Source organism: Dasypus novemcinctus, chromosome 5, assembly GCF_030445035.2.
Source record: "Dasypus novemcinctus isolate mDasNov1 chromosome 5, mDasNov1.1.hap2, whole genome shotgun sequence".
Classification (NCBI taxonomy): Eukaryota; Metazoa; Chordata; class Mammalia; order Cingulata; family Dasypodidae; genus Dasypus; species Dasypus novemcinctus.
In genome coordinates, this window is record NC_080677.1 from 107,431,961 (window position 1) to 107,452,921 (window position 20,961).

A 20,961-nucleotide genomic window follows, 5' to 3' on the forward strand; every position below is an offset into this window, starting at 1 on the left:
GAGAGGCACTGACTGAGGACTGCTCTGAGGGGGAGGCCACGGGCAAGGGCCCCGCGGGGAGGAGCAGAGCCCAGAAGCTGGCCGGGGAGCACTCCCAGGGGGGTGGGGAGGCCTCCCCACATCTATTTTTAAAAGGTGGTGAGACATCCAGGCAAGATTGAAACTCCAGAATCGGCGGGTTTAAATGAGAAAGAGAGGCAGGGGCAGGAGGCCAGCCGAGACTTCCAGCTGGAGCCAGGTGCTAAGCCCAGGGGAGGGCAGGGGGCCAAGCGGGGTCTGTGGAGAAGGAATTGGAACCGGGTTGCAGGCAGGCAAGGAGAGAAGCAGCACTGCTTCTTTTATATACATATTTTTTAACAAATCAATTTTATTGATATGTATTAATAAAACGTACAGTTAGCATTTGTTCTTAACAAAAGGGGTGGGAGAGCGAAGAGCCAGGCCTGAAAGGATGAGGGTGTCTGGGGCAGCTCATTGACCTCAGAGTGTGTTAAGAGATCAAACAGCAAGAGCCGTGGGTGGGCAGAGGCGGGGACTCAGGTCTAGAGGCATCCAGGTGACAATACTGGCCAACGGGGGGACTTCCAGGTCACACCACAGAAAGCTCCGAGTTACCAAAAAAGGGGGAGAAAGCCCAGCTGTAGCATCCTGGGCGCGGATCATAAAGCTGCCACTTCTTGGTGTCAGAAGCTGCGAAATGCTCTCTACAGACAAAAGCCAGAGGGAGCGTGCTCCAGGTCAGGTCCCCTGTCACGCCCCTGCTCGGATCCCTCCAGGGACCCTCGCCCTCGCACAGAGCCACAGCCTTTACAACAGCCTGTGAGGTCCCCACAGGCTTGCCCACCCCATAGAACAGGAGGGCAGGGGTTTGGGCCGTTTGTCCACCACCTCATCCTGGCATGCAGAAGGCGCTCAGTCAGTGTTTGCTGGGTTGAAGCCTCACAGCCAATCTGTGGCACCGATGTTCGCATTCTCACTTTACAGACAGGAGGGAAACGGGAGCTCCAAGAGAGTAAGTGGATTGCTCAAGATGACACAGCTCCCGAACTGTGGAGCCAGAAGCTGACTCAGCCCTGATGCGATGCCAGAGCCTGGTATCCAGCCAACAAGAAATGGAGAACCCTGAGAGCCGGGCTGCAGAGGGGAAGTGGGTCTCCCGGAGGCAAAGGCAGCTGCGGCCTGCCCAGGCTGCACGCAGGGGGGCTCGTCCAGAGTAGGGCAGGGGTTTTGTCCACTGCCCCCTTGGACCGTTTTTCTCTCTCGCTACCACTCACACCCGGCTTCTCTCAGTTCCCTTTGGTGACGTGGCTCCCCCCACCACACACGTAAGCTTCTACCCAAATCAGGGGAACAAGCCTCTGACCACGCCTTCCGTCCGTGGGGCCCTGGCCTCCTGGAGTGAGGGGTCAGGGCGCACATCTCTGCGGGGCCTCCGGGGGCTGGACACCAGCCCCAGCCTCCTGCGGGCTGCACACCCTGCCCTGCCACGGGGCCTCGGGAGTGATCACGCCAAGCCGGGCACAGCCTCACTTCCCCTTCGCTGGTCTTCCCCTTCGCATCCACAAGCCGCCCCGGGGAGGCCAGGGGCACCCTTCAACTTGCTAAGAGACTGGGGTGCTGCTCTCAGGCCCAGCCTCGTCCTGCCCAGGAGCTGTTCTGTTGGCTCAGGTTCCCCTGGTCCAGGGAAGGCAGCATCCACGTCCAGCGGCCCTGCCGCGGAGCCGCAGCCCTGGCTCCTCTCACCAGTGCTGCGGCCTTGGGAGCATCGTCTCCCTTTCACAGATGAGGGAAGGGGGCTCACAGGAGCTGCCTGCGTCACTTAGGCGGAACACAGCAGAGGTGGACGCAAGGTACAGTGCTTTGCTCCTTCTCCTACCTGCTGGTTCTTGATGGAAAGTTCAGGGGCTCCAAGAGTGGGGACATCACCTGAGCAAAGTGGACAGCGGTGGGTGATGTGGCACTGGTGGCAGAATCCTAGGGTCTCATGGTCCCTCTGATTCTGTGTGGAGGTCATTTGAAACAAAAGAAGTCTTCTTTTGTTTGTTTATTTTAATTGTTATTGGTAAAATACACACAACATTTTTCAAGAAGGCTTCTCTTGGCTACCACTCCAGATTTATTTTCTAGACCAGCTGGTCTGGTCAGCCAATAAAAAGGATTCCCATTTGTGTGTGTGTGTGTGTGGGGTCACTTTCAATTAAATAGCAGTTTATTTTTTTAAAGAAAGAAAGAGAAAACAATCTCCCCATCTGCTTCCATCCTCCCCCCCCACTTTACATTTTAAACTTATGAAATAGTGAAATACTCAGGAGATACGAATAATAGAATAATCTGTATATAATTATATTTCCATTTTATATTAGGAGTGCTGATGCAAAGTACCAGAACCCTGTTGGCTTTTATAAAGGGTATTTATTTGGGGTAGAAGCTTACAGTCACAAGGCCCTAAAGAGTCCAACTCAAGGTTACTTCCTTCCCTGAAGTCTGTTGCCACGTGTTGAAGCAAGATAGCAGGCGATGTCTGTGAGGATTCAGCCTTCCTCTTTCCTCTTAAGGCTTCGTGGTCCCAGTTTCTTCCAATATCACCTGAAGGCTGGGATAAGGCTTGTCCCTCTTCCCAGGGCTCATTTCTTTCCAGGCTCAACTGATTATTTTCTTCACAAGGTCAGCTGTGGACTACCAGGCTCATCTCTCTCCCCGGGCTGCAGGATCCTCTGTGTATCTACTTTTCTTGTCTTCTTGATTGATTATCCCTTTATATAGCCCACCAAGGGGGCAGGGAATCAACCCTGCATGTCCTAATGATGTGGTCAAATCAAAGCCCTAATCTTAATTTAATCAAAGGCATCTCAACTGAATCTAATACAATGAAAAAGTTATCATGCCCACAGAAACAGACCAGTTTATAAACCTAATATTTCTTTTTGGAATTCATAAATAATCTCAAACTGCCACAGGGCTCTAGAGAGAGTGATAAAGAAGAGAAGGGCAAAAAGACAACACATTCCAAGTGTTGATGAGATTGGTCAGCATAAAGAGCAACCCAGATATTCCTAGAGAGACAGGGGAGGGGGAGGGAGAGGTCAAAGATCAGATTCATTATCCAATACAAATCTAATTTGTTAAAAATACAAAACTCTAAACTGGAAAGGATACAGAGTACCATTGAGAACTTATATATTTCAATTGCTATCTAAAATGTAACCAATTAACTCGGAAATTTTCTACAGTTTACATGATTTTATTTTTTATTTTAAAAATTATTACAGAAAATTAACAGTGAAAAGAAAGGCATGGCCTTTCCTTTCCCTGAGGAAGCTGAGTGGAGTGGGACTCAGACAATTAAAACCACAAGTGATGAGTTAGAGCAGAGGTACATCATTATTGCAGGGTGGTGGGAATGTGGAGAAGCATGGGAAAACTACAATTGGTGTGATCTATAGACTATGGTTAACAGCAATACTATAATATTCTTGCATCAATGCCAAAGCTGTACTGTGTTGGTAATGGAGGTGTATGGAAAAAGCGTGCCACATGTATGCTATGGACCATAATTGGTGATGATAGTCTGATGATATTATCTCATAATCTGTAACAAATGTTCCACCATGGCATGGTGTTGTATGGGAAATCTACACATCTGTATGATTGCTTTGAAAGTTCACAACATCCGTAACAAGAATATATATTTTTAAAAAATAATGTGGGTTGGGGAAAAATACACCAAATGAAAGATAAGGACTTTGTAACAAATTATTTCACAACAATACAAAGTGTTGGTGGAGGGGTGATGTATGAGACCCCTGTGTGATGTTATGTATGTTTATTTTGTAAGTTCACGATCTTTACTATACACTTATTGTTTATGTGTGTTCACATATGAATGATACACTTCAATAAAAAATCACATGCGAAATCAGGGAGGATAAGCTCTGAAGCGAGGGAACCCCACGGAAAAGGGGAAGTCAAGGGAGACTTTCCGGAGGAGGTGCTGAAGCAGAAAATGTGAAACAGACTGGGAGTTATGAAGTGAAAAATGTTCCAGGGGAAGGAAGAGGACGTGTGAAGGTTAAGCCCGGTGAGCGAGGCCCATTTATGGAACCGAAAAACAGAAGGGTGGATGGATGGTCAAGATAGGAAGAGAGCGGTGAGCGAAGCGGCCGCAGACCTGAAAGGTCCAGGGAGGGGGAACTGGGGTGAGGCAGGTTCCGGGTTGAGGATTAGAAAGGGACAGAGTGACCCGAGGACCGCCACCTGCAGGCACATCGAGGAGCAGGTGCTCCCGCCGGAGTGCCCGCGGCGGGCGCCGGCGTGGGGCGATCCTCGGGGGAGCGCGGGCGGTGGGTGCGCCCTCGTACGTGGCTGGGTGAACGGCCCGAGCCTGCAGCTGAGCTCCAGCTCCAGGAAGGCGAGGGCTGACTAACTCCCGGAGCGCGCTCAGCACTGCGCGGGAAGGTTTGTCGAATGACTCGGGCGCTGTTCTGGACTGCGGAAGGAGCCCAGCGGTCTGTTCTGGCGTCTCTCCGGGGTCCCTGCGCTGGGCCCGGGGCTGGGGGAGGGGCGGTAGGGCCCCACCAGGGTCCGCGGTCGCGGGATCAGTGCGCGGGGCACGGGTGTTCGTGGGGCGGGGCGCGGCGCTGCTGGGACGCCGCTCGGCGGCCGCGGCACCAGGGTGGGGGCGGTGCGACGCGGAAGTGCCAGGCGGGCACGCAGGCTGGAGGCACAACTCCCAAGGAGCGCAGCTCGGCGCCGCGCCCGGCCGCTGCTCCGGGCGCAGCCACGCGGGCGCACAGCGGGCAGGTGGGTCTCGGCCGCCGCGCGCCCCCGCACCTCGCGCCTCCTCTCCGCGCCGCAGCCTGCACGCCCGAGGGCGCCTGGAGCGGTGCCGGCGCTGTTGCTGACCCCTCTCCCCCGGCCTCCATCCACCTCGGCCCGCGCTCCCGAGGCTCCTGCGGGCGGCCGGCAGGGGACTGGAATTTGCGGGCGGGCTCTCGCTCCGCCTAGCGCGGGACTTGGGGTGGCGCCTGCTCCTCAAGGCGCGCCCCGCGGGTCTGGCGGCTTCCAGGGCGCCTTCTTGGTCACGAGCTGCTCGGGGTACCGGGCACCAGCCGCCATCGTCCCACAGGTGCCCAGGGAGCCAGAGGCCCCGAGCGGCTGAGTCGGCACCGCTGCCAGGGGCGCCCGCGCGGCCTCTTTTGGAGGCCAAGGATGGGGAGCGCCCGGGTGCCCCGCGGGGGTCTGGCTTTAGGCCCTGCAGGCCTGGATAACCGGGTTGGAGGGGGGCCCGATCCCCGCTTTCCGTGCCCTGCTCATCCCTCTTCCGCGGGGAGCCCTCGCCCCTTTGGGTAAGAGGTGGAAGCGGTCATCGCCGCGGATCTAAGGCCGCGGAGAGCAACTGCAGGGGCAGGAATTCAGGCGGAGGTTGTGGGAAGATGGTGTCAGGTGGAGGCGCCGTCCTTTGCCTCTTGGCCCAGAAAAGGAGGCGTCGGCCTTCCAAGAGTAAAAAATAAACAGGGGGCGCAGCACCTCGTGGGCCAGTTTCTTTACGTCCTTACCCCGAATTTAAGACGGAAACAATCGAGAGTCTAAAAGTGGAGGAAAGTGAGACTGCTGTGGCCGGGATGCGGGGGCAGGAGGAGGTGACGCGTAAGCGCGCCGCGCCCCCCGCCCCCGCGCCGTTGCCTCTAGGACCCCACGAGGGGCGGGAGCGGGTCCCTGCGCGAGGGGGCGGGGGCTTTCCTAGCCTCGCCGCTTTCGTGGGCGCCGCAGCGCGGGGACCCACCAGCCGGAGGCGCGGGCGCTCGGGGAGGTGCTGCGCGGGCTCGCCGGCAGGGGCGGGCGGCCTCCCGGGGAGGAGTCTGCGGGGGTGGCCGCATGGGCCCGGCCTGGCTCGGTCCCCGCGGGCCCAGGGACGGGATAAGTGATCCGCACCCGAGAAGACGCAGGCGGGGCGGGTGGGGACAGCCCGAGGCCCTGGGGCGGGGGCGGCGGGAAGGCGGAATGCCGGCCTCCCTCCCGCCCCCCTTAGCAGTCAGGCCTCGGGCTGTAGGTTTGCGGTGCCCCCCCGTCTAAGTCTAGGAGAGGCACTGGGAAACCACCCTTTCCCCCAAAGACCTTTCTTAGGGGTCCTTCCTCCCGCACCACGGGAGGAAGCCGAGGGGGGCTTCTCTGTGCCGCCTCTGCCGCCCCAGAGCCTCAGCTTGTCCGGAGTGGGGTGGGGGGTGCCGGGAGCGGTCTGCTCACCTAGGGGTGGGGGCGGCACGGAACCCCTTGCCTGCTCCCTGAACTCGGTGGCCCTTGTGAAGCAGGGGTGGCCCTTGTGAAGCAGGGGTGGGAGGGGCAGGGGAGGGCGGGGGCGCGTCCTCCATCTGAGCGGAGGTGTGCCAGGTTCCCCAGGTGGCTGTCTTCTGGGACTCAGCAGGGCCCTGGGGGTGATCCCTGGCTTCTCCCCACCCCGCAGAGGCTCCTGGGCTGCGCCTCTAGGGCAGGGCCTTCACCACAGACATCCTCAGCAGCCCCCACCCCTTTTGACTTTCTGTGATAGTTGGTGGAGCAGCTGCTGGTTTCCCCCATTATCTAGGCTCAAATCCACAAACCTCACGTTGGGGCTGGCTGCATAAATTTTACCCCAGCCCTCCAAGCCCCTTATCTGAGAAGGCAGATGAGCTCAGCTGTCAAGGGGTCAGGGCCGACCCCAGGCCAGCGGTGCCCTCTGATTAAAAATAAGGTCCTCCTCTCAGCAGTGGGGAGGGGGCATGGGGGCCTGGACTTCTGAGGGCTATGGCTTAGGGTCTGGGGCTTGCTAGGAGCCTGATGGTTTCTCTCTGGAGGGGTCAGTAGCGACAGGGGCATGAAGGCATGGACATTCAGAGTTCATGGGTGTTCTGAACGTAGGCTGCCCTCCCACCCCCCCACTCCGGGGGCCTCTGCTGAGCTTGTCTTGCTGAGGGAAGACTGGTGCCTGCCCACCTGGCTGCGAACAGATCCTCCTCAGCCCTGGCCCGGCCTGCGGTGGGAGCCCTTCTCCATGGCCCCTCCCGAGGCTGCCTCAAGGCTCTGCAGCCCTGCCAGCGAGGACCGTGCACTCATTTCAAAACCTGGCTGTGCTGAACAGCGGTGTCCGCTCCGCCAGCTGGACTTGGCCTCCGACTTCTTCCTTGCCTTGGACCAGAGGGGACAGAGGAGTAGCCTTTCTGGTCTCCAGGCCACTCTACCCACTCACACAGCTGTGTGTGTGTGTGGGGGGAAGCAGTGGGGGGTGGAGGCAGTGGGGGGCTTGCCATCGCCAACAGTGCTTCCAGCCCTCCAGCCCACTTAGCCAGCATGCCTGCCTCTGGCGACTGCCAACCCTCTATTCTCGGAGGAAAGTCTCTTGGGGTCCTTGAGTGGGGCGGGGGGGGGGGGGGGGGAATGACCTTGCAGCCAACAGCACTAAATGTAAATGACTGTCAGCTTTGGGGGTCGGGGAATAGCTATGGGGGTGGGAGAGTCAAGCTTTGGTCTTGGGACCCACTTGTGGATTTTCTCCCCATCTCCACATCCCTTCCCCTCTCCCAGTTCACAGTGAGTCAGGTTTCCCAGTTGTCCGGTCTGGCCACTTTCATTTCCCCTGGGGCGGGGTGGAGGCTGGTGCAGAAAGGGGAACCGAGCCCACAGCCTTCTGAGGCCTGGGGGCAGGGCCGGGAGCCTTCCACCCTCCCCATTTCAGTGCCTGGGCCAGACAGGGTCTGCCATACCCTTCAGGGGCTCCTGACAGCTGGGCACTGCCAGGGGAGACCTGCAGATGGAGACTCCTTAGCACTGGGCAGCCACAGTCCAAAAAGGTCCTGGCAGGGAACCTGAGGGGAAATCGAGGCTCAGTGCTCCAAGGCCAAGGCACGCCTGGAACCACAGAGGGGGGTCCAGGCCCAAGATGTCATCTGGACCAACTTCCCACTCAAGACAGGTGTGGAAGCCCCTTGGGGTTCGAGGTCCCCCAGAGACACTCACAGGGGTGGCGTAGCTGTGAGGGCCAAGTCCTCTCGGGATACTAGTTCCCCAGGTGTCCTGGCGTTGACCCTGAACCCAATCCCTGTGTCACACAGTGGTGCCCCAGATGTTAAGGTTAGCTCCCACCCCCACCCATGAGCCTTCTCTTGGCCCATCTGGATGCCCGTTTCCTTTGCCAGGCCTCCCCTGCGGCCCGCCCCCCTTGGCGTCCTTGCCAGCCACAGCCCTGGCAGCCTTCCCCTTGGGTCTGGTCTCTCCTAAGTCTTCACTTTCCCTTCCTGCTCGGAGTCAGAGCAGGATCCTGGAGAGAACAGGGCTAGTGGGGGAGATAGACAGCTGGGGACAGAGTGCTTACAGCGTCTGGGGGTATAGCACTCACTTGACTGGTATTTCTTAAGTCCTATTTTGGTCCAGGGCAAGGCAGGGTGCCCGGGGGTAGCAGGAAGTGTGAGAAAGGAAGTGTAGGGCTGCCCGCCTGGAGGGGTAAACAAGGTGGGTGGGTAGTGCAGGGTGGAGCAAGAGCTCAGAACCCCTAATCTCAACGGAGAAGAGTTTAGGGCCACCCGTGCTATTGGGAGTGGAATGTGAGGCTTGCAGGGGTGGTGGGGCTGGCTGGGCTGGGGTGCCCACTCCACCACAGGCAGGCGTGGGCACATGTCTTCACTTCGACCTTGTTTTAGGCAGAAGGCCTCATGGGGATACCCCTGCCCCCCCCATCCTTATGCCTGTCCACCCCCCCTCACTTATGGTGGGGCCTTTGAGGGGAGGAGATACCAGGGAAGAGCAAAGCAGGGTCCATGGGGGAGGGCTCGTGCCCACGCTTGCACACACAGAGGTGCGCAGAATCTCGGGTGTTTCCTGCCGAGGAGGCAGCCTGCCTTCCCACCCAGCCGCAGCCCCGAGCTCCTTGCTCTGAGCCTCAGGAGGGGGTGGCTGTGATGGCGCAGCCCTTTCTGTCTCTGACCCTGGGCTTGCAGGGCTAAGGGTCAAGGACCGGGGGGGGGGGGGGGGGGGGCTTGTGGACGGAGGAGGGAGGGAGCTCAGGGCTGGGAAGAGAAGGGTTTCTGGTTTGGGGTCTGGAGAGGGTGTTGGGCAGGTGGAGGGGAGGGGCGGGGGGCTCTGTGTGTCCCCTAGGTGTATTTCTTGCAGCTCTGTAGGGCACAGGCACGCGTTAGGTGCTTAATAAATGCTAAACGAGTGCACCTGTGGTGGGAGGCGAAGGGGACGGAATCAGAGTCTAGGAAATTGATGGCTTTAGAGGGGTAGGATCTACGTTTGGTGGCCGTTGTCCTTGCTGGCTGGGGAGGACTTAGATTGACTGATGGGATTCCCCAAAGGAAGCTTCCCCCCTGAGGGAAACTGAGGAAGAAGGGAGGCTCTGAGAACCCGATGTGGGATCCCTCCCTCCATTCGCACACGTGCCAACTTCCTGCTTTAGTCTTAGGCCAGGTTTCTGGAGGCAGAGCCTGCGGTGGGGATTCTCGTTTAGGTGGTTTACTGAGGGAGTTCTCAAGAGAAGGGGCGCGAGGAGGGCAAGGCAGGGCAAAAAGCTAAGCAGGGATGTGGCACCAGCTGAAGACGGGCTCCAGCCTGAGCCGGCCAGCGCGCTGGAAGAAGGGCCTGGCCTTTGGAAGGCCACGTCAGCCAGTCATTGGCTGTGTGCTGTCCCCTCAAGGGGCAGGGTGGGAGCAACCCCTGGGGTGAGGTGGCTGAGGGCCACTTCTCTGGAGAAGGGTGCAGTTCCGCTAGTCAGCGGCGAGTAAAGGGCGTCTGGGTGGGGCACCCACAGTGTCCGCTACGGCTGTAAATCCTCTCCTTTCCTTCCTCCCAAAACACAACGCACAGATGCACTGACCCTGCGACAGGAAAGCCCAGGGTTGGGAAAGAGAATTGGCCTTGAACACCTGGACTCACTGGAGAGATTCCGGGTCCCCAGGCCGGGAGGAAGGGGGAAGCCCTCGCCGCCCAGGCTGGGGATCGCGCCGGGGCGGGAGCGTCTGGCCCAGCTCTGCTGACCCCCCCTCCGTTCTTCTGCAGACGCTCTTGCCATGAACCAGCCTGCCCCCGGGGCTCCCCTGCCGCCCCGCCGGGTGCGGCTGAAGCCCTGGCTGGTGGCCCAGGTGAACAGCTGCCAGTACCCGGGGCTTCAGTGGGTCAACGGGGAAAGGAAATCCTTCTACATCCCCTGGCACCATGCCACGCGGCACGGCCCTGGGCAGGACGGAGATAACACCATCTTCAAGGTACGTCCAAGGCGAGCCGGCCGGGGTGCTGCCTGGACTCTCGGGCTCCCTGCCCGGGGGGGCACCCCTCCCAGGGGCTCGGCCACTCTCCCAGGTGCTTTCTGCAGGCGACCCCAGAATAGGTATCGCAGCCATGGGATACGCCTTTTTTTTTTTCCTTTTCTTTTTTTATCTCCCCCCCGCGCCCCCCAATTGTCTGCTCTCTGTGTCCATTCGCTGTGTGTTCTTCTGTGCCCGCTTCTATCCTTATCAGCAGCACCGGGAATCTGTGTTTCTTTTTGTTGTGTCATCTTGCTGTGTCAGCTCTCAGTGTGTGCGGCACCATTCCTGGGCAGGCTGCACTTTCTTTCGCGCTGGGCGGCTCTCCTTATGGGGTGCACTCCTTGCGCACGGGATTCCCCTACGCAGGGGACACCCCTGCGTGGCAGGGCACTCCTTGCGCGCATCAGCACTGCGCATGGGCCAGCTCCACACGGGTCAAGGAGGCCCGGGGTTTGAACCGTGGACCCCCCATGTGGCAGACGGACGCCCTATCCATTAGGTCAGGTCCACTTCCCGAGATACACCTTTTCTGACCTGCACCCCAGAGCAAGGCAGGGCCTTCCTGTAACACTTCTACCTACCTCCTGTTCTTGTCTCCTTACTTGGTTCCTATTACACCTGAGAACATGCTTAGCATACAAATACACATGAGCTAAAGGACCAGTCATAGTCTTAAGGCTGGGGGGTGTCCACTATTAATATATTTTATATCCATATATTAATATATTTATACTAATTATTTTTATTAATATATGTTCAGTTTTCTGTGTATATGAAATGCAAAAATGGAATCAAACCGTATAGTCTGCCTTATAACCTGCATTTTCCACCTACTGTCAGGAACAGCTTTCCTTTGTGACGTGTCCACAGCAGTTTTAGTGACTGTGTAATGCTCCCTTGGAGGGCTTTAGCACAGTTTTGGCACCCCGTCCCCAGTTTTGGGCACATTGGGTTGCTCTTAGTATTTTGGCGTTGAAGCCCACACTGCCGTGTACATGCTCTAAACTCTCACCTTTTACCTATCCTAAATTGTTTGGGATTAGTTCCTAGAGTTAAAAATTGCTGGGTCAAAGGGAACATATTTTTAAATCATTAGACACATCTTTCGTCATCTTTGCACTTGATCTTTACCTTTCCAAAACTTGAAAAGGCATTTCTTATTTTTAAAATAAGAACACAGTCAAAATTTAAAAGATGTGAAATGATTTACAGAGAAAGGTCTCCCTCCCACCCCTGTCCCCAAGCTACCCACTGCTCTCATTAGAAGCAACTAGTGTTACCTGTCTTGTGTTTATCCTTTCTGAGATGTTTTTATATATTTCAAGCACATTTATCCCTGTCTTTCCTCTGCTTGTGACAAAAGTGGCAGATTTCTACATACTTTTCTGTACCTAATATTTCTTTTCTTTTTTTTTTTTAAGATTTTATTTATTTATATCTCCCCCCTTCTCCCATTGTCTGCTCTCCATGTCCATTCTCTGTGTGTTCTTCTGTGTCTGCTTGTATTCTCATCTAATGGCTCTGGGAATCAATCCTGGGACCTTCTGGAGTGGGAGAGAGGTGATCATTCTCTTGTGCCACCTCAGCTCCGTGGTCTGCTGTGTTTCTTATTATCTCTCCTCTGCGTCTCTTTTTGTTGCGTCATCTTGCTGAGCCAGCTCTCCGTGTGGGCCGGCACACCTGAATAGGGTGGCACTTCTGTGCGGGGGGGCACTCCACCTGGGCCAGCTCACCACACGGGCCAGCTTGCCTTCACCAGGAGTACCTGGGTATTGAACCCTTAACCTCCTATATGGTAGATGGGAGCCCAATTGCTTGAGCCACATCTGCTTCCCCCTAATATTTCTTGAAGAAGCTCTACATGTCATGTCAGTATATAAAAATTTCCTCTTTTCTCTCTCTCTCTCTTTTTTTTTGCTGCCCACTGTTTCATTTTACAGATTGACCATAATTTAACCAGCCCTCTATGGGTGGGTATTTTCAGTTGTTTGGGATGTTTTTGCTTTTAAAAAGAATGCTGCAAAAAGTAACCTAGTATGTACACAATTTTGGGTGGATGCTTGTATATAGGTAAGATAAATTCCTAGAAGTTGAATTTTGGGGTCAAAAGGTTGACATTTGGGATCACTACATCACCAAACTGCCCACCAAAATAATAATGCCCTCTTTGAAGTGTGGAGCCCTTCCGGTGTGCGGGCACAGTTCTGAGTGCTTTGTGGGCACTAACCCATTAGTCTTCACTTCCATCCTGTGGGGCGAGTACTCTGATGGGGAGACCAAGGCAAAGAGGCGAAATGAGTTGCCCCTGGCACCCAGCTGGCAGGTGGCTGGTTCCAGATTCAAACTCTGTCTGCCTCCAGATCCCATGCCCTTATCCACCACATTACGCTGCCCGCCTTGGAGACTGCACTTGTTTGCCCCCCCCCCAGGATCTGTGCTTGCCCGTGACCCCAAAGCGCATTGGTTTCCCCTAGCCTATTGGAACCCTAAGAGCTTGTGCCCCATCTCCCATGTTGTAGGAGGGAAGAGTTGTGCCCCACCTCCCATGTTGTGGGAGGCACTGGGGTGGGGCAAGGCTAGGTGTGGTGTTGAAAGTTCTGGTGCACAGCAGCGACTCGCCTAGGCCAGGAGGTGGCTGGCGCTTTGGTGAGCAGGCAAGGTCCTCTGTGATCGCTGCGGTCCTCTGTGATCGCTGTCTTCTCTTCCTGCCCAGGCCTGGGCCATGGAGACGGGGAAGTACACCGAGGGGGTGGATGAGGCCGACCCCGCCAAGTGGAAGGCCAACCTGCGCTGCGCTCTGAACAAGAGCCGCGACTTCCACCTCGTCTTCGACGGGCCCCGGGAAATGCCGCCTCAGCCCTACAAGATCTACGAGGTCTGCTCCAATGGCCCTACTCCCGCAGGTATCCTGCCTGGCGCTGTGTGAACCGCTTCGGGGGCTGCCGAGCCCGGCCCCCCACCGTGACCTCTTGGGTGCAGGGCAGGCCCAGGGCCTCTCCAGCATGCGGTGCTCTGAGACAGGCTCCCGCTTGGTCATCCGACCCAGGGCCCCAGGAAGGGCCAGGAAGGAGTTCTGATCAGACTCGGACCCCGAGCTAGTCTTTCCCGAAGGAGGGTGTCCATCTTCCTCAGCTGGCCCTCGTCCTTGGCTCATGGACAGCTGTGACTACTGGTGGCCTGGTTGCTGAGTGTCAGGGGTTGGGGGAGAGCCCTGAGATGCCTGGTGGCTGTGCCCTCCACCTCATCCTGTGTTTGGGTGGCTTTGGGGAGGGGGCAGCCACGGTAGGAGCGTCAGGCGCTGCCCTGGCTGTCCAGAACCTCCTCACCCACTGGCTCCCTTCCCCTCTCTCTGTTCTCTCCCTTGCTATGCAGAGGCACAGCCCAGTGAGAGTTACCCTTTTGTGGAAGGAGAGGAGCAGGGTGAAGAGGAGGTGAGTGTGGGGCTGGGAAGTGGCGTGGGTGCCGTTCTTCCCAGCGTCTGCGGCCCTGCAGTGTGGCTCGAGCCCTTGTCAGGACATTTTCTGCCGTCCGTCCCTCTCAGCTTTCGCATTTCGCCAGCTCCCTTCACTAAGCCCTGCTGCTGCTTCTGCAGCCATTCTCGCAGTTTCTTCCCTTGGGATTCTGAGTGATAGGAACAAAGGCACCGCCTTGTGTCTTCCCGGGGCTTTGATGTTATAAAGCATGCTCAAACGCAGTCTGGCTGATCCGCACATTTGGGTTTAGCAAGTGAAGAAATGAGACACATGAGGAAACGGAGGCACTGGGTCAGGAAGGCTGGGACTGCAGCCAGGGAACGGCCAGGTGGTTCTCAGGTGTGGTTGCTCCAGGAGGAGATGGAGTTAATAACCTGTGCTCCCTTCTCTCTTCTCTCTTCCCCACCTCTTCCCTCCTTTGCTGGTGTCTTCCCATCAGCTCCAGAGGAGGTTACCAGACCTGCGCATCACAGGTGGGGCCGGGAGGTGGGGGTGAGGGGCTTAGTATAAGGCAAAGCCACAGGGTGCCACAGGTGGGGGGGGGAGCTGAAGGGAGGCTGGGGGAAGGCCCTGGGCTGGGAGTAGGTGGGCCCGGGGGCAGTTCCTACAAGTGGTATTAATGGCTCTGTCCACTCCCTCCCACCCTCAGCAGAAAAAGTGCAGCCTGGCCTCTCCATGGTACCCTATTCTTTACCCAAAGAGGGGCTCCCGTGGCCTCCCACTCTCCAGCAGCCTGTGGGGCTGGGTCCCCCAGCTCCAGACGGCGGCCTCCTGGCCCCTCCTTCAGGCGACCCTGCCACCTTTGGGGACCTCCTCCCCAAGGTCCTGCCGAGCCTGCAGCCTGGGTCCGTGGCTGCCAGCCTGCCCGCTGCAGGCGAACAGCTCCTGCCTGACCTGCTCATCAGCCCCCACATGCTGCCCTGTAAGGACCCAGGGGCAAGGCTGGGAGGACTAAAGCTGGGGCACCGCGGAGGGGTTTGCGAAGAGGCGGAAAGATGGCAAAGAACGACATTTCTGCCAGCCCCTCCTTGGGCGGGGGGAAGTCAGTGGGAGAGCGGAGGAGGCGGGGCCTGGCCGTTGGGTGGAGAGGGCAGGGAAAGTTCAGGGAGCTGCGGAAGCGGGAGGCCTGGGGCTCACGCCCTGGGCGTGCCTGCCCCTCTTCCTGCAGTGACCGACCTGGAGATCAAGTTCCAGTACCGGGGTCGGCCGCCCCGTGCCCTCACTATCAGCAACCTGCACGGCTGCCGGCTCTTCTACAGCCAGCTGGAGGCCACACAGGAGCAGGTGGAGCTCTTCGGCCCTGTGAGCCTGGAGCAAGTACGCTTCCCCAGCCCTGAGGACATCCCCAGCGACAAGCAGCGGTTCTACACCAACCAGCTGCTGGATGTCCTGGACCGCGGGCTCATCCTCCAGCTGCAGGGCCAGGACCTGTACGCCATCCGCCTGTGCCAGTGCAAGGTGTTCTGGAGCGGGCCCTGCGCCTCAGCCCACGGCTCACGCCCCAACCCCATCCAGCGGGAGGTGAAGACCAAGCTCTTCAGCCTGGAGCATTTTCTCAATGGTGAGAGCCCCATGTCCTTCCTCCCGGCCTGCTGCTGCAGGAGCTTGGCTCTAGCCTCTGACAAGGGGTCTCGATCTTGCTCCAGAGCTCATCCTGTTCCAGAAGGGCCAGACCAACACCCCACCCCCATTTGAGATCTTCTTCTGTTTTGGGGAGGAATGGCCTGACCGCAAACCTCGAGAGAAGAAGCTCATTACTGTCCAGGTACACTGATCCTCATCTCTGCCTTGCCTTGAATGTTGGAGGATCCTGGGGCTACACCCTTGCCCCAGGGTGGAGGCTCAGGGCTCTCGGGTTGGTGTGAACTTGGCTGCCAGAGATAATCAAGGGTTAGGTCTGTCCACATAAGTAGCTTTTGTGCCAAGAAACAGGTGCTGCTTCTTTCTGGTGCCCCCTGCTGGATGTCCTCATGCACAGCTAGACTTGGCAGCCCTGTCCTGTCTCCTCTTCCCCACCCCCAGGTGGTGCCTGTAGCAGCTCGGTTGCTGCTGGAGATGTTCTCAGGGGAACTTTCTTGGTCAGCTGATAGCATCCGGCTACAGATCTCGAACCCAGACCTCAAAGACCACATGGTGGAACAGTTCAAGGAGCTCCATCACCTCTGGCAGACCCAGCAGCGGGTGCAGCCCGTGGTCCCTCCGGGGCCGGGCCTCGATGCTGTCCAGGGGCCCTGGCCCATGCACTCTGCAGGCATGCAATAATGAGGCTGCAGATAAGAGACTTGCCCAGGCTTCCTGGGTGGCTGTACAGACTGACGTGGAGGCGCCCCCGTCATAGTGGGCACCTGGCCGGTCGCAGGGTCCTATCTCAGGGTCTCCTGGAAGTAGATTTGGGCAAGAAGGAGAAGGAAGAGAGTCCTAAGCTCCAGGTTCTCCCAGCAGCGGCTGAGACGAAACTGGAAATCAGCTTCGCTTTGAGGGCTCTATCTTCCTCCAGATCTGCCTCTCATCTCCTAGCTCTGGCGTGCTTTGTTCTTGAAGAAACTCAGCTTGTTTTCCATCAGCACCAGTGAGCATAGAAGGAACTCCCTCAAACCAGGGTGCCACACTGTACAGGGTGAATTGTCCTTGGGTGGCCCACTCTTGTGGCTGCCCCCGTTTCCTCTGGCAAAAAAGAGCCAAGGAGTGCTTTGGGCTCGGTCTCCCAGCAGGGCCTCTGTAGGTATTGGCCTGACTTGGGAGTGTCCTAGTTTAAGCCTTGCTTCCTCATCTCCCTCCTCAGACAGATATGAGCACTTATGTGTCATATCACATACTTAGGACCCTCAGCTGCCCCCTTTCTTGAGAGTCCTGGGGTAGAAAGTAGAAGTTTATGTATTTTTGCATTAATAAATATTAAAAACAGACTTGTCCATTTCTTTACTTTTTCCAGTACCAGTTGCTTCCATGCTGTTCTCCCATCCCTTTTCTGAAGCCAGCTGACCCTCTTTCTCCTAGCCCTTGCCCTCCATCCCTGGGGCTGCTGACATGGGGAGGGCCTGCCTTCCGGGCTGATGAGTCAGTTCTGGCTGGCTGCCTGCACTTTCCAGGAGGCTGGCTGAAGCCAGCAGGTGGATTTTTAAATGTGTGCCCAGTCTAAAAATCCTGTCCACATCAATTTTCCCATAAGGAATGGTGGAAAAGAAAGTGTTGGGATTCCAGCTACAGTGGGGACCAATCTTTTTATCCTCATGTATATTCATATGCTAGTAAACACATTAGAACACTGCTTGCATACTGGTAGCTCATGTTTTGAATTTGGCTCACAGTTGTGATTTTCTGACATGAGCAGTTTGTGTTGTTGCTGTCTTTTATCTTTTTATTTTGGAAGATTTTAAACATTTGCAAAAATAGGAAGAATGGTATGAAACCCCCATGTACCAGCTTCAACAATGATCAGTTCATAGTCTGTTTTCATCTTATACTCACATCCATGCCCCAACTCTGAGATTGCTTTGAAGCATATCCCCGACAATGCTCTAACTACTTCCACCCCTTTCCATACTGAACTCCTGGGCAGCCCACACTTAAAGGGTAGGAAATTAGCTCCACCTCCTTGAGGGAGTACTATCTATATAAAATTATTTAGAATTCTTCTGTATTGTTTCTTCTTTTTTTTTTAAAGATTTATTTATTTAATCTCCCCCCCCTCCCCTGGTTGTCTGTTCTTGGTGTCCATCTGCTGCGTCTTGTTTCTTTGTCCGCTTCTGTTGTCGTCAGCAGCACGGGAAGTGTGGGCGGCGCCATTCCTGGGCAGGCTGCTCTCTCCTTTCACGCTGGGCGGCTCTCCTCACGGGCGCACTCCTTGCGCGTGGGGCTCCCCCACGCGGGGGACACCCTTGCGTGGCACGGCACTCCTTGCGCGCATCAGCACTGCGCATGGCCAGCTCCACACGGGTCAAGGAGGCCCGGGGTTTGAACCGCGGACCTCCCACGTGGTAGACGGACGCCCCAACCACTGGGCCAAAGTCCATTTCCCGTGTATTGTTTCTTCTTCCCCATTATTTATTCAGTCATTTATATCAGAAAGGACTCATGGGTGGTTATTTTATACTTTGGGTTATAATCCAATGCTATATTACTTAGTTGCTCAAATTGTTTTAACTGGCCACTGGCAAATCTTACAGGTTAGCGCCTATGTGCCTTTGACATGTCCCCGTAATTTTTTTTTTTTTTTACTTTCTGGCACTAGAAGATGCTCCAGGTTCATCTTGTATATTCCCTGCCTCAGCTCTAAAATCAGACATATCTCCAAGGAGCGCTGAGTCTTTTTTATAAGACTGGCATTAGAAATAAAAATTTGGGTGCAGGTTCCGCTTGTTGCTACTGGGGTGTTACTGCTTCTAAGCCCTCTCAGTGGACCAAGCTTGGAAATATGTCTGTATACTAACCCATGTTCATATAGATATAACTACAATTGTTTCTGTATCTATCCACCTATACTATATTAAGCTAAATATGAATCTATACCCCTGCCTCCACCTCTAATCCATTACTACCTCTAATCCTGATAGCCCTCTCCCCTTATAGATTATAACTTCCCACCCAACAGTAAGCCTGACTTCTATAATCTGACCCCCATTTTTGTTTAATCCTAATATATATATATACACAGCAGTTTCAGAATTAACACATATTCCTATGAGAAACTACCAACTAGAGTATAGTGCTTGCGTATAATTCCTTTTGTCTTTTTTTAAAAAAAGATTAATTTATTTCTCCCCACTCCCTTGCTGTTCTGCACTTGCTGGGTCTGTTCGTCTTCCTTGCTTCTTTAGGTGTAGCCAGGAATCAAACCTGGGACCTCCAATGTGAGAGGAAGGTGCCTAATCCCTTGAGCCATCTCCATTCCCAATTTTTAAAAAATATCTTATTGTAGTTTTCATTTGCATTTCCCTAATAACTAGTGATGTTGAGCATCTTTGCATGTGCTTTTTTAAAAAATAAATTATTTTTAAAGGATACATAAATCACACAAAATGTTACATTAAAAAATATAAGTGCAATGAAGGTCCCATGATGATGGAGGAGGTTGTTGTTATGGGAGGAGTGGGGTGAGGGGAGTGGGGGTATATATGGGACCTCATATTTTTTTAATGTTACATTAAAAAAAAATAAAGACAAATTAAAAAAAATATATATATAAGAGGTTCCCATATACCCCACTCCCCACACCCCCCACTCCTCCCATATCAACTTCTTTCATTATTGTGGTATCCATTCCCTACTTTGTTGTATCTCTTGTTATGCTTTTCCTTCTTGTGTGTCTTGTTGCGTCATCTTGTTGTGTCAGCTTGCCATACCTGCCCATCTCATCAGCTTGTTGTCTTGCTCATTGTATTAGTCAGTCAAAGGGGTGCTGATGCAAAATACCAGAAATCTGCTGGCTTTTATAAAAGGGAATTTATTTGGGGTAGAACCTTACAGTTACCAGGCCATAAAGCATAAGTTACTTCCCTCACCAAAGTTTTTTGTCACGTTTTGGAGCAAGATGGCTGCTAACATCTGCCAGGCTTCAGGCTTCTTGGGTTCCTCTCTTCCCAGGGTTTGCTTCTCTCTGGGCTCAGGGTTCCTCTTTTCCCGGGGCTTGCTTCTCTTTCCTCACAACGAAGTTCCTCTGTGTGCTCATTTCTGGGGGCTCCAACTCAAGAGTCCAGCATTAAAACTCCAACAGCAAAACTCTAACATCAAAACTCCAGCATCAAGAAGCTCCAACTCTGTCCTTTGCCATGCCTTTTATCTGTGAGTCCCCACCCACCAAGAGGCGGGGACTCAATGCCCTACTGACATGGCCCAATCAAAGCCTTAATCATAATTTAATCATGCCCAGGTACATAGCAGTTTACAAACATCCAATATCTATTTTTGGAATTTATAACTATACCAAACTGCTACACTCATCTTCTTTAGGAGGCACCGGGAACCTCTGCTCCTGCTTTGTTGTGTGTCTCATTGTTTCTTCTTGTGTCTTCTTCTTGTGTCATCTTGTTGTGCCAGCTCACTGTCTTCTTTTAGGAGGAACTGGGAACCAAACCAGACTCTCCCATGTGGTAGGCAGGAGCTCAATTGCTTGAGCCACATCTGTTTCCCTCCTTTTGTCTTTAGACTTAAGTTTTCAATCATTTACAAAGGTAGCATCACCCCCCCACACACACACACACACTGGCCTACGCAGTTCTATTTCATCTTTAGATTGAAGTAAGTTGTCAACACTTTAAGATTAGGAGATGTGAAGTATCTGATTTCCAGCATTTCTCAAAAAATCAGAAAATCTGCAAACATTGTGTCATAGTCCCCATGGGCAATCAGATGGAATTATTAATAATTAATCAGCTGCTATCCCCTTTAAGCAAAGAATGTCTTCCCCAGTTCAATACAGTCCTCTCCCAGTCTGTTTCACACCTTGTCACTGAAGGTGCTTGAGTTTGCAACTCTTGATGAAAGGTGGAGCAGACTAAGAGTAGATGGATTATGGAGGCTTGGAAAAACTCTGTACTAGGTGATCACTGGTAGATTGAAACTTCCTCAATACTGCTGATAGGTCGCTGGCTGCTGAGAGTCTTCCTTGGATTTTTTTTTTCTTTTTTTCTTCTTGTTTTTTTTTTTCCCCCTTGGGTTTTTATTTACTTGACTTCTTAAAAATAAAAAACCAAAACCACCTAGCTATTTCCTATGGATCTCTGTGTTGTAGTAGTTAGTTGTGGGTGAACACTATCCCAAAGAAGTGTCAGAGACAAACATTCCAGAGGTAAAGGCTAATGCATGTTGCAATTCACTCTTCCTTAGTCATGCAAGGGTTCTGCTTGGTATCGGTCTTCAACTGCTCTGGTGGCCTGTGCTGGTGCTTATTTTAAGTTGGATACTCAGAATACCGATGATCATGGCACTGGGGATGAAGACATCCCTCTAGTACCCAGTTTATCTCTTTTCCTTCCTCTCAGCACTTTCTCCCCAAGTACATCTTTGACACAGGATGATCTTTGTATCCAATTAAATATCCCCCCCCTTTTTTTTGCTTTATTTATTTTTTTAATATTACATTAAAAAATATGAGGTCCCCATATATCCCCCACCCCCCTCACCCCACTCCTCCCCCCAAAGCAACAATCTCCTCCATCATCATGAGACATTCATTGCATTTGGTGAATACATCTCTGAGGACCACTGCACCTCAT

At 54.3% G+C, this 20,961-nt stretch overlaps 1 protein-coding gene across 5 annotated transcripts; it reads left to right on the top strand.

Moving 5' to 3' along the window:
- The first annotated feature begins 4,000 nt into the window (after nucleotides 1-4,000).
- On the top strand, nucleotides 4,001-16,653 carry IRF5 (interferon regulatory factor 5). 5 transcript variants are annotated; one of them, XM_012527063.4, is made up of 9 exons: nucleotides 4,001-4,078; nucleotides 10,027-10,232; nucleotides 12,988-13,177; nucleotides 13,647-13,705; nucleotides 14,187-14,220; nucleotides 14,397-14,669; nucleotides 14,916-15,308; nucleotides 15,394-15,512; nucleotides 15,770-16,653. In XM_012527063.4, exons 2-9 carry the CDS (start codon nucleotides 10,038-10,040, stop codon nucleotides 16,007-16,009), a joined length of 1,503 nt encoding a protein of 500 aa, XP_012382517.2. In that variant the 5' UTR covers nucleotides 4,001-4,078; nucleotides 10,027-10,037; the 3' UTR covers nucleotides 16,010-16,653. The 5 variants fall into 5 exon arrangements, with proteins under 5 accessions (XP_012382517.2, XP_012382518.2, XP_012382516.2 ...); XM_012527064.4 differs by having other exon boundaries at nucleotides 4,024-4,147; XM_012527062.4 differs by lacking the exon at nucleotides 4,001-4,078 and adding an exon at nucleotides 4,228-4,455.
- Nucleotides 16,654-20,961: the final 4,308 nt, after the last annotated feature.